General features: G+C 34.5%; 1 protein-coding gene across 7 annotated transcripts in view; it reads right to left on the reverse strand.

Annotated features, from left to right (window-relative positions):
• The window catches only part of LOC135136678 (uncharacterized protein), a 190349-nt gene that overhangs the window by 59053 nt on the left and 117646 nt on the right, over positions 1-13650 (reverse strand). The window contains exon 1 of one of the 7 annotated variants that reach the window (XM_064066084.1): positions 1913-2059. The exons of the other annotated variants lie outside the window; for them this stretch is intronic. Coding sequence (XP_063922154.1) covers positions 1913-1969 — 57 coding nt within the window. The 5' untranslated portion in view covers positions 1970-2059. Of the gene's footprint in view, positions 1-1912; positions 2060-13650 lie in introns of those variants that run through there. 7 annotated transcript variants of the gene reach the window in all.

Here is a 13650-nt window from a genome sequence, read left to right on the forward strand (position 1 = left end):
TCAGCTTTTAGACTTCAATTTTTTTACTTTTCGATTTTCCAAATTTTCGGGTTTCAATTTTCATATTTTTTATTTTTCGATTTTCTTTTTAAATCTTTGAATTTTTCGGTTTTGATTTTTCGAATTTTTGATTTTTAATTTTTCCATTCTTCGGTTTTTAGACTTCAATTTTCTTTCTTTTAAATTTTTCGATATTCTATTTTCCGCTTTTCAGAATTTTCGATTTTCAGTTTTCAGACTTTCGATCATTAGAATTTTGGATTTTTCAGCTTTATGATTTTTCGATTTTTAGAAAATTTGAGTAGTCGAATTTTCGATTTTTCAATTCATCGATTTTTCAATGTTCAACTGTTCAATTTAAATTTTGCGATTTTCAATTTGTCCATTGTCGATTTTTAGAATTTTCGGTTTTTCAGTTTTTCTATTCTCAACTGTTAGACTTCAATTTTGTTACTTCCCGATTTTTTGATTTTCGATTTTCCAATTTTCAGAATTTCCAAGTTTCTTTATTCAGATTTTCGATTTTCCACTTTTTCGATTTTAGATTTTTCGAATTTTTGTTTTTCCAATTTTTTGCTTTTTAGATTTTCTGTTCGTTTCAGTTTTTAGGCTTTGCAATTTTTTTCTACTTTACATATTTTGATTATTTTAATTTCCGATTTTTTTATTTTTGTTTTTGATTTTTTTAATTTTCAATACTACAAATTTTTGACTTTTCGATTTTTTGGTTTTCCCGTTTCTCAATTTTCGTTTTTTCGATTTTTGAGGTTTGTGAATTTCCAGTTTTCGATCGACCTAGGTATTTGATTCATTGAATTTTCGATTTTTTGATTAGCCATTTTTAGATTTTCGATTTTTACGATTTGTATTTTTCGATTTTCTGTTTTTTGCATTAGTGAATTTCAGTTTTTCCGATTTTTGATTTTGCTCATATTTGATTAATCAAATTTTCGAAAAAGTTACCATGCTTACAAAAACTTCAAAACATCTACAATATTTCAAAGTATTCAGTTTTGCTATTCTTGATTTCTTCAATAAAATAAACTGACTCAGTCATTAGCTTTTTTGAGACACCCTGTATAACCAAATCTAAAAAATATTAATGCAGTGATAAATCACAAGTATAAAAACTCATCATATTTTATACATTTAAGATAGGATTTATACTGCAAAATTTTGAGGTAACGTCATAAATTTTTTAGAGGGGATAAGCAAATATATTTTAATTAAATCATGTTTATCATGACTTTAAAACACCGGCAAGATTTCAAATTATTCGATTTTGCAAATTCAAAATTAAATTGCAAAATATTGTTTCATAATTTTGATTTTTTTTCCAAAATATAATAAAAACTCAACACGGAGTCATAAACTACATGTGTAGGACTATGTTACTGTATACAATTTAAAACCCATTTCCTATGTATAAATTTGAATTGACGTCATCAGATTATTGGTGGGGATGATTAGACAAATTTAATAAATTTGCGACATTTATGAAAAAAATATCAGTTAACAAAAATGGCACGTTTTTATTATTATGCCAGTTACATGTCACTCAACGACAATACCGTTTTTTTTTTAAGAGTATTTTATTTAAAAAAGTGATGAAATTTTTTATACGGAACAATTGGTCGAAAGATGTTATAAAGCAAAATAATTCATGTCGGGACCATCGTTACTCACGAACGAAAGTGACCATTATTTTATGGGAACAACTACCTGCTAAATCTTCTCCGACAAATTCGAGAGAACTGGTGTGAGCCATAAATATTTCTTACCAAATGTAAATTTCGTTGTAGTTTGAGCCTACCTACAAATTCTGCCCTTGAAGGATTTGGACCGCCTTCTTCAGTGAGGGCAGGCAAAAACGATCCGCCCATAGGCTCAAAACATTTGCGTGCGATCGTACAAGCGCGTGCGATTCGTATTGATACTTGAAGCTCGCAAACGCCATCGCTTTGGCCATTCCAGCCTAAAAAACGCGTGGAGCCAGATGTTGGAAACAACCGGAATGTGTATCACGATCACAATCACACATGTCAAACAACGGAATCATCAGACGTTTCATACAAACAAGCATTCAAGCGCGTTCTCATTGATTTAATTAACTGAAAGCAAACAACTTGTGTAGATGCGCCGTATTCGATAATTCAGCTCATGCGGACGCAAAAGAAACCTTGTAGCAATTATCGTATTTAACGACTCGGAGACATCTATAAATTAGCGTCGAACGTCTAATTATTTTTGAGAAGAAAGGGCTGAAATGATTTCCCCGACACATTCATCGCGGAGTTTGAAGCTTTTATTGCTATTTTACACGGGATAGTCGCGCATAAATATTGAAATTGCTTGTGGGCAGAACCTTAGCTCGGTAATTTATGGCTGGGCCACACAATGCAGACTCTGTTACGTAAAAGCTAGCAAACTTTATGGCGCCCTTATACCGTGCATGCTAACGCAGTTTTATTACTAAGCCGTATCGAAGATTATGGCACAAGTTTCATCTGATAAAATTAACAATACGGCGGATCCTTGGGGGACGTCGTGAAGCTTTCCAGCACTTACGTAAGGTTACTGACTAGTGCGACAATTAAATAAAAAATGCTATGTTTATTTTTAAGTGAACGAAACTCTTGCATTCTAAACGGCTAACACTGCATTTAAAGGTCACGGCCGTTTTAATTCATTTGAATGAAATCAGGCGAACTGGGTGGCAACACTCGTTTTTTCGATTCTGCCACAGTCGAAATATTTCAGTCGGATTCAATCACAGCCGTTTTAATGGTCTGTTTCACACGTTTGGCCTAATCGATTGATTGGTAAACAACCAATAAACGTAACGATGATAATAATGGCAGCATGGGGCTTTATTGATGCGACATTTACACTCTACTAACATGAAGGCAAACATCAGCGTGTTCGGATCTCCCTAATTATTTTCGATTTGACATACCCTCGTCTACTTTTTATTGAATTATCAATCAAGCCGTATTAGATTATAAACTAGGGGAAAAGTGTACACCGGTTTGGAAACGAGTCGGCGAGTTGTCCACTTAATTAATTCGTGCGAATGAAGAAGAGGGCAGACTCAAGAAGGCAGGAAATTTTTAGAAAAAGCCAAAAGAAAAGGAAGAAGGGAAAAATGACGCAAGATCTTCTTTTTATAGGTAATTTTTTGAAATTTTTAAAAATTATGATATTTCAATGGACAGAATTAATTATCTAATTCTGGAAAAAAGGTTAAAGTTATCGAAGAAATGGGGAATAAGGTCGGAAGTGACTTCTCCGCCCCGAAATTTACAAGAAAAAGTATTTAGTTAAATTTCGAAAATCGTCAAAAATAAAAGACTCAATTTGGCAAATGACCTACTCTTCTAAGAAAAGGTACTAGCCCCGCCCACCCTCCCTTATTTTCTTAGAGAATGTCATTTGTAAAAATTAGCCAAGATAAGATTGATTTTGGTAGACGACCTATTCTTACAAGAAAATAACGGGTGGGTGGGCGGGGCTAGTACCCTTTCTTTGAAGAGTAGGTCATTTGTCAAAATGGGTCTTATTTTGGCAAATACTAACCCCGCCCACTCACCCTCTTTTTTCTGGAGGATATGTGATTTGCCAAAATCAGTCTTATCTTGACAAGTACTTTCCGATTTCCCAATTACTTGATTTTTAAAAATATCAAGAAAACAGAGCTTTATTTTTTTTAATTTTCGAGTTTTGATTTTTTGTCACCGAGTTTTTGAAGGGAGTAAAAAGTAATTTTGATCAGCGATTTGCCATGTTTACCGTAACTTTAAAACATCTGAAATTTTTTTTCTAATTTTCAATTTATCAAAATTTCGGTTCGAATAAATTTGTTCTTTTAGTAGAAAATCGAAAAATGACAAATTGTGAAAAAAAAAATTTTAACTCGAGAACTTGAAAAATTCAAAAATTGTAAAGTAAAAACTTGAAAAATCAAAAGATTGGAATTAAAAACTGCAAAATTGTCAAACAAATTAACAAATGAAACATTCAAAAGTTTAAAAAATCTAAAAACAAAAAAAAAATTAAAACCGGAATTTCGAATTCGATTTTATAAACATTTTTTTTCAGATTTCTCATTTTTTGTGTTTAATTTTTTTTATTTTTAGCAAGTGCTAACGCCACGCACCCAGCCTGTATTTTCTTAGAAGAATGTCATTTGCCAAAATCAGTCTCATCTTGACAAGTACTAGCCCCGCCCACCCACCCTTTACTTTCTTAGAAGAGTGGTTCATCTGCCAAAATCAATCTTACCTTGACAAGTACTAGCCCCGCTCACCCAACCTTTACTTTGTTAGAAGAGTGGGTCATCTGCCAAAATCATTCTTATCTTAACAAGTACTAGCCCCGCCCACCCACCCTTATTTTCTTAGAGAATATGTCATTTGCAAAAATTAGCCAAGATAAGATTAATTTTGGCAGATGACCTACTCTTATAAGAAAATAACGGGTGGGTGGGCGGGGCTAGTACCTTTTCTTTAAAGAGTAGGTCATTTGTCAAAATGGGTCTTATTTTGGCAAATACTAGCCCCGCCCACCCACCCTCTTTTTCTGGAGGATATGTGATTTGCCAAAATCAGTCTTATCTTGACAAGTACTAGCCCCGCCCACCCACCCCTTACTTTATTAGAAGAGTGGGTCATCTGCCAAAATCAGTCTCATCTTGACAAGTACTAGCCCCGCCCACCCACCTTTATTTTATTAGAGAAAATTAGCCAAGATAAGACTGATTTTGGCAGATAACCTACTCTTCTAAGAAAATAACGAGTGGGTGGGCGGGGCTAGTACCTTTCCTTTGAAGAGTAGGTTATTTGAGTCTTATTTTAACAAATACTAGCCGGGACCACCCAACTTTCATTTTCTTAGAGGGTAGGTTATTTGGCAAATGCTACCCCCACCCACCCGCCCTTTGTCCTCTTAAGAGAGTAGGTCATTTGCCAATATCGTACTGAGTACTACTAGATTCTGCAGTTTTTCGGTTTTTCAACCCTCGAATTTTTCAATTTCTCGCTTTTTACATTTTCAATTTTTTGATCTGTCTTTCGATCTTTGATTTCTCTGGGCAAATGAAAAAACTTTCGATTTTTTAATTTTACAATTTTGGCAGTTCTCCTTCCGAATTCTCAATTCTTTGATTTTTAAAAATTCCAAGAAAACATCTTTATTTATTTAAATTTTTCAGTTTTGATTTTTTGTCACCGAGTTTTTGAAGGGAGTAAAAAGTAAGTTTGATCACCGATTTGCCATGTTTACCGTAACTTTAAAACATCTCAAAATTTTGTTTCTAATTTTCAGTTTTCAAAATTTCGGTTCGAATAAATTTGTTTTTTTAGTTAAAAAATCGAAAAACGACAAATTGTGAAAAGGGAAAATTTTAACTTGAGAACTTGAAAAATTCAAAAATCGTAAAGTTAAAACTTGAAAAAAAAGATTAATTATTACAAATTATCAAATGAAATATTCAAAAGTTGAAAAATCTAAAAACTAAAAAAAAAAAATGAAAACTGGAATTTCGAATTCGATTTTATAAGATTTGTTTTTTTTTTCAATTTTTCGATTATACAGTTGTACAATTTTCCGATTTCTCATTTATCCGATTTTTCAATTTGTCATTTTTTGATTTTTAAATATTTTTATTTTTAGCAAGTGCTAACCCTACCCACCCAGCCTTTATTTTCTTGGAAGAATAAATCATCTGCCAAAATCAGTCTTATCTTGGCAAGTACTAGCCCCGCCCACCCACCCTATACTTTCTTAGAAGAGTGGGTCATCTGCCAAGTTCAGTCTCATCTTGACAAGTACTAGCCCCGCCCACCCACCTTTATTTTCTTAGAGAAAATTAGTCAAGATAAGATTGATTTTGGCAGATAACCTACTCTTCTAAGACAATAACGGGTGGGTGGGCGGGGCTAGTACCTTTCCTTTGAAGAGTAGGTCATTTGTCAAAATGAGTCTTATTTTGGCAAATACTAGCCGCGCCCACCCACCTTTTATTTTCTTAGAGGGTAGGTTATTGGGCAAATGCTACCCCCACCCAGCAGCGGTTTGTTCTCTTAAGAGAGTAGATCATTTGCCAAAATCAGTCTTATCGTAATGAGTACTACTAGATGCTGCAATTTTTCGATTTTCAATTTTTTGATGTCTGTCGATTTTTTAATTTTACAATTTTGGCAGTTTTCCGATTTTTTCAATTATTTTATTTTTAAAAATATCAAGAAGATAGATCTTTATTTTTTTAAACTTTCGGGTTTTGATTTTTTGTCACCGAGTTTTTGGAAGGAAGTAAAAAGCAATTTTGATCAGCGATTTGCCATGTTTACCGTAATTTTGTTTTTAATTTTCAATTTTCAAAATTTCGGTTCGAATAAATTTGTTCTTTTAGTTAAAAAATCGAAAAATAACAAATTGCGAAAAGCAAAAATTTTAACTCGAGAACTTGAAAAATTCAAAAATTGTGAAGTTAAAACTTGAAAAATCAAAAGATTGGAATTAAAAACTGCAAAATTGTCAAACAAATTATCAAATGGAATATTCAAAAGTTGAAAAATGTAAAAACTAAAAAAAAGAATGAAAACTGGAATTTCGAATTCGATTTTATAAGATTTGTTTTTTTTCAATTTTTCGATATTTCAGTTTTTGATTTTCCGATTATACAGTTGTACAATTTTTCGATTTCTCATTTATCCGATTCTTCAATTTGTCATTTTTTGATTTTTTAGTTTTTTTTATTGTTAGCAAGTACTAACCCCACTCACCCAGCCTTTATTTTCTTAGAAGAATAAGTCATCTACCAAAATCAGTCTTATCTTGGCAAGTACTAGCCCCCCGCCCACCCTCCCTTATTTTCTTAGAGAATGTCATTTGCCAAAATGAGTCTCATCTTGACAAGTGCTAGCCCCACCCACCCACCCTTTACTCTCTTAGAAGAGTGGGTCATCTGCCAAAATCAGTATTATTTTGACAAGTACTAGCCCCGCCCACCCACCTTTACTTTCTTAGAGAAAATTAGCCAAGATAAGATTGATTTTGGCGGATAATCTACTCTTCTAAGAAAATAACGGGTGGGTGGGCGGGGCTAGTACCTTTCCTTTGAAGAGTAGGTCATTTGTCAAAATGAGTTCGCTTTTCAAATTTTCAATTTTTTGATTTGTTTTTCGATTTTTGATTTCCCTGGACAACTGAAAAAAACTTTTGATTTTTTTGTAATTTTACAATTCTGGAACTTTTCCGATTTCTCAATTATTTGATTTTTAAAAACATCAAGAAAATAGATCTTTATTTTTTAAATTTTCGATTTTTGATTTTTTGTCACCGAGTTTTTGGAAGGAAGTACAAAGTAATTTTGATCAGCGATTTGCCATGTTTACCGTAACTTTAAAACATCTGAAAATTTTGTTTCTAATTTTCAATTTTCAAAATTTCGTTTCGAATAAATTTATTCTTTTAGTAAAAAAATCGAAAAATGACAAATTGTGAAAAGGAAAAATTTTAATTCGAGAACTTGAAAAATTCAAAAATTGTGAAGTTAAAACTTGAAAAATCAAAAGATTGGAAATAAAAACTGCAAAATTGTCAAACAAATTAACAAATGAAATATTCAAAAGTTGAAAAATCTAAAAACTAAAAAAAAATCAAAGCCGGAATTTCGAATTCGAAAGATTTGTTTTCTCAATTTTTCGATATTTCAGTTTTTGATATTCTGATTAGACAGTTGTACAATTTTCCGATTTCTCATTTTTTGATTTTTAATTTTTTTATTTTTAGCAAGTGCTAACCCAGCCTTTATTTTCTTAGAAGAATAAGTCATCTGCCAAAATCAGTCTTATCTTGACAAGTACTAGCCCCGCCCACCCACCCTTTACTTTCTTAGAGAATATGTCATTTGCAAAAATTAGGCAAGATAAGATTGATTTTGGCAAATGACCTATTCTAATAAGAAAATAACGGGTGGGTGGGCGGGGCTAGTACCTTTTCTTTGAAGAGTAGGTCATTTGTCAAAATGGGTCTTATTTTGGCAAATACTAGCCTCGCCCACCCACCCTCTTTTTTCTGGAGGATATGTTATTTGCCAAAATCAGTCTTATCTTGACAAGTACTAGCCCCGCCCACCCAACCCTTACTTTCTTAGAAGAGTGGGTCATCTGCCAAAATCAGTCTTATCTTAACAAGTACTAGCCCCGCCCACCCACCCTTATTTTCTTAGAGAATATGTCATTTGCAAAAATTAGCCAAGATTAGATTGATTTTGGCAGATGACCTATTCTAAGAAAATAACGGGTGGGTGGGCGGGGCTAGTACCTTTTCTTTGAAGAGTAGGTCATTTGTCAAAATGTGCCTTATTTTGGCAAATACTAGCCGGGACCTTTTATTTTCTTAGAGGGTAGGTTATTTGGCAAGTACTACCGTAGTGTAAAATTTCATTTTTGAAAAAGTTGTCTAACAATTCTGAAAAAATTCAGAGATGTATATATATCCCGACGTGCTGATTACAAAAATTAGCATGTTTATGGTAACGGAGCAATATTTTCGGAAAATTTGGTGTGAAATTCGATTTTTTGGAGATTTTTAAAAATTGCGATATTTCAATGGACGATTCTGAAAAAACGGTTTAAGTTATAGAAGAAATGAAGCCAGAAGTGACTTCTGCGGCCCAAAATCTAGATGGAAGTATTTAGTTAAATTTCCAAAAACGTCAAGAATGTGTCGAAATATGCATAAGAGAGGTAATACGAATACATAATGGGAAATTTTATTTTTGAAAGTCATCTAAAAATTCTGATTAAATTAGGGATATAGAGAGAAATAATGGATGGAACGGAGAATGTAGTGAGTTGAAGACAAAAGCAAGGGAAAAATTAAGAAAATGGAAGAATAACAAGGGAAGAAAAAAAGAGTACCTAAACACAAGAGAGAATTATAGGAGAAAATGGGAAGAAAGAAAAAGGGAAAAACGAGAAGAAGAGAAGACAATAAACTCCCCGAAAACAGAAGAAGTTTGGAGATGTATAAACAAGGAACGGAGAAGGAAGACTGAAATCAGTAGGAAAATCATGGAATGGAAAAGACACTTTATGGACTTATTGGGAGGTTGTGAGGTAAAATGCTGCAAAATAAATAAAGGAATCACAACGACGGAAAAAATGTGGAGAGGTTCGGAAATAATAGAAGATGAAATAGGAAGACAGATTGAAAGACTGAAAAGAGGAAAGGCACCAGGAGGGGATGGAATCCAGAACGAAGCGTGGATGTTCGGGACAGAAGGAGTGAAAGAAAGGATATAGTGAGAGAAGAAACAAAAAGGGAGAAAATGAGAGTGGAAGCGGGTAATAGGGCGGTTGGATTTGAAGAGAAGTTTAGTGAGAGAGGTGATTGCAAAATACTGCAAGAATGTTGGAAAGAAATAAGAAAGGAAGGGGGGAAACATGTTTGGAACGAAAGAGACAACTATTATGAAGGAAAGGGTTATGCATGTGAGGAAATAGAGAGAATGAGAGAAATCGGAAGGAGTATGGAAGAAGAACTGAGTGGAAGAAATAAGGATATAGATAAGCAAGAACGCAGATCAAGAATATCGGAGTCTAGATATAATGCAGAGTATAGAAAAATAGTAAAGGATGTCGAAGTCTGATTTACCACCGGAGTCATAGCTACTCCTACTGAGTGTATGCAGCGGTGTTTTGTGCTCTTGATGAATATTCGAGGGGCGATTCGGTTTTGTAATCAGGGTTTGGCACCGGCGACAAGTGCGGATATTGTGTGGTGGTGGACACCCCCCGTCCGTCACTGCTTTGTAGGCGCTGTCTGTCACGGTCAGCCCCTGGGGTCTCTAATGTCCCAAGCTGCTTATCTGATGTGTTATACTTGTCGCAATATCGCAATTATTAGCGACGTATATGGGGGCGCTGTCCCTTGCACACTTTCCGCTGATTAAATAAAAAAACTGGTGGAAAGTTACTTCGAACGAACGGTCCTAGTACCACAGTGCAACCAAATGACGTCTTCGTGCTCAGCAAAGGTTAATAGACCCCCATTAACCTTAAAAAATGTCACACGACCGAAATAGCTGCAAAACCCCGAAATAATACACCCTGGAAAAGTCCTTTGATCAGAATGCAGATGAAAGTGGCGTTCCGTGCCGCCGATTACGTTTGTCAATAATACGCTTATAATAATAATCCTTTGGGTGCGAACTGTTGGACCGTTAAGTTCGTCATCGTAGCCCATTCGGATCGATAAGGAAGAGGGGAGAGGGTTGAAGACGGAAATTAAAGCCCCATTAGCAGGAAACTAAAGAGGTGATACTGTACGGTGTATCAGTCGGTTGCTGCAGTAGCCCGTTGCTAACTATACTATTACGGGATTAAATAAGGAGAATTAACATCGTTATAGCCAATAAGCGAGAGAATGAAGGAAATCTCTTTGATTGGGTAGCACTAAGGGCGGATTTAAGGGCCTCCAATCACTCAATAAGAAAGCGAGCTTATTAAGTTTCCTTTGTAACGTATTACTTAAGCCCTCTAGAAAATACGGAAGTATACATTTAATAACGATGCTCAAACGGTGCCTATGAAGTTGCAGAAATTTAATTTATTTTATACTATGTAGCTTCATCTGCGAGCTCTCCCAATGGGTGCAAACGTCGATCGATGTAGGGGTCATAGTAACTCCCTTTTTAAAATTTCAGCGGCCGCCTTCCTCTTTCCACTCCGCAACCCTTTATTTACCGAAATTATCGATTTGAAAAATGATCGCCGCAAAGTGAGCAGTCCGCACTCCAAATCTAACGGTAAACACCCCGCAGCAATAACTCTCCGTACTAAATCTATTCAGCACTTTCACTAAATCTCGGCGGTTTCCCGAAGCCCGCCTTCTGAATACATTTGCACTAGTAGAATTTCCGCAGTTCGAATCGCCTGCGATCACAAAGAGGAAGTCCCGGCTACCTGTTTCCTCTCGTTCTTCGAACCTCCTGTTTTATTTATAGAGCGTAATGTTCGCACATCATGTACGCATAAACGTGAAAGATGATGTCACGAGCATCGGGCTACTCACACCGCATAATGCGGCAGTTGGAGAGGAGTTACAAAACCATTGAAAAAGTGCGCCCATCCAATCACCCATTCTGTCCATTTCCCGTCCTATCCTATCGTCATCTACTATATGGATCCATCAGGGAGCGCCGCAGATAGCTGTCTTCGCGATCCATTGCGGTAGGTCCTCGAAATTGAATTTGTCAATCAGGGGCGGCTGGTGGCGGCGAGATACGTGACCGTTTCGAAGCCGGAAGCCCAGACGTGACGGGAATGTGGAGACGTTCACGTTTGGGACCAGGACTCAACAGACGTTATTCATAGGGGAAATGCGTGGGAATTAAAAGGACTCGCTAGACGAGGTATAACATTTTTTTGGTTTTTTGTATGAAAAAATGATATTAATATAGATGTGTCTACATCAAACTGCAGCTTTTTTCATATTCTAGGGCGCAGAGACCAGTTCAATCAACTAAAAAAATATGGCTGAGAAATATCGTAAAAAAGCACCATTTTCTGTTTTCTTTTCAAGTTTTTTGAGTCATAACCATCATAAAATCGCTTGAAAATGCGCACATGGATAAAACATCACTTTTTACAGGGCGCAGAGTCATTAGATGTTTGTTAGTGGTACAATTTGTTTAAATAATAATGTGTTTATTAAAATCAAAATATACCACAAATTAATGCAAAATACGTCGAATAATTTTAACATGAATATCAGAGGAAAATTAATGATCTATTGGTTAGCAGAGTTTTTAACCAAAACTAACAGTTATTGAAAAAAATGGGTATCAATTCGACAGAATTTGAACAGTTAGTTTAGTACTTTGCCGATAGGAGCGCCACTAAAATTTACGGAAGCGACTTTCAGGTAAAACCCTTATCGCCTGCTTTACCATAAGCTGATTGTTACAGTTCTCGGCTGATTTTTCTAATTTATAGCAAGGAACTCAGCTTTATAACAAGCCGCCAGGACCGGCCGTAGTAGTCTATTGTTAAGAAAATTAACTTTTACGCAATGCGGTACTATCATAAAACCGAATTAAAAGTGGGGAACTATAATATTTTTATTCCACTCAGGATCCTGAATTTAATACACATGATTACTAAAAATTCATTGTAATATTATTGTTAATATATATTTTGCTTTCTTAATTAATAAAACTAATAAACATATTTATAATAATAATAAAAAATATATAAAATACAGCTTTTGTTTAACATGTATAAGTAGCTAAGTGTTATCTCAGAAAGGAGGTGTTTTAAAAAAGCCCTACGCCCAGTAACTTCTCCCTTCATTGTTTACTCGAAAAAAGTGCTCGTATATGTTTTCATTTGCCGAGAGATCATTTTCAAAATATATTTATAATAAAAATATGCAAGTCTTGGTGATGAAAAATGTACTCCTAATAAATTATTAAAGTACATAAAAAAACAGAAACAAATTTTATTTATTTTAAAAAAATCTCTCGCAAAGGCAGGTTCCTCTTTCTTCTTGAATCAATTATTTCGGGCAATAATGCGCCAAAGCAAAATCTGCCAAGTTGATCTGCCATCTTTTTACATATATTTCTTCGTCTTTATAAATTTTTTTATATTTATTCCATTGGGTGTCCATACAACAAAATAAACTTGTGAAATATCCGTAACAAGCATTTGTCCCTGGACTTGAAAGTAGTAATCATGATTTTTTTTTACTTTCAATTCTCTGTCTGTCAATGTACAAAATTTGATTATTTTTTTTCTAACCGCTTCTTCGGGAGACAAATCTTGCGATTTTGAAGGGCATTTAATTTCGACTAATGCACTCCTATCCTCTAGAACCCTGTCTGGACTAGCAGCCAAGTAAGGAAATTGTTTTGAAATAAACAAGCCACACCGTTCAGTTTTTATATTTTTATTTATTTCAAAACACTTGACAGCTTTTTCCTCACTTTGCTGTCCATAGTATGTATAACTGTTACTTCTAAATGTACTCTGTACAACAGAGATTCCACAGTTTTAGCTATTGCTGTAGTTGGTCTAAGTTTGTAAATACGTCCAAAATTTGAAGCCGTAACCCTAATTTCTCTTTCTTTTGCCCAAATGTGCCTGTTGCCAAGTGTCTATTTAAATTTGGTCTAAATTGAAAGATAATTTTCTCAAAAAAACCTCTCTGGCTGTCACAAATGTTTCTACATCCATGACAGGATTTTCTAAAAAATATTTAAACTATAATGGCAGTCGGGACCAGCATACGTAAATTTTTTTACGACATATATATTTTTACGAATACTTTGTATAAGACGAGCTTGTTTTATAGACGAACAATATTTTTTTGTTATTAAACCAGGACCGTTTTGTTCACAATATATTTACTTATCCCCTCTAAAAAATTGATGACGTCACCTCAAAATTTTGCTGAATAAATCCTATCTAAATTGTATGAAATATGATGAGTCTCTTCTTGTGATTTATCATTCCATTCATGTTTTTTGGATTTGCATATCGTCGTTGATTCTGCAATACCTGCTATGTGCACTTTTTGTCCATTTTTAGGTTTGCTCATGATTTGATTGTAAGAAATATAGCGCGTCGAATGGTAAAACTG

The sequence above is a fragment of the Zophobas morio genome, unplaced genomic scaffold (assembly GCF_036711695.1).
Source record: "Zophobas morio isolate AGI-343-1 ecotype UQ-CSIRO unplaced genomic scaffold, CSIRO_AGI_Zmor_V1 ptg000026l, whole genome shotgun sequence".
NCBI classification, from domain to species: domain Eukaryota; kingdom Metazoa; phylum Arthropoda; class Insecta; order Coleoptera; family Tenebrionidae; genus Zophobas; species Zophobas morio.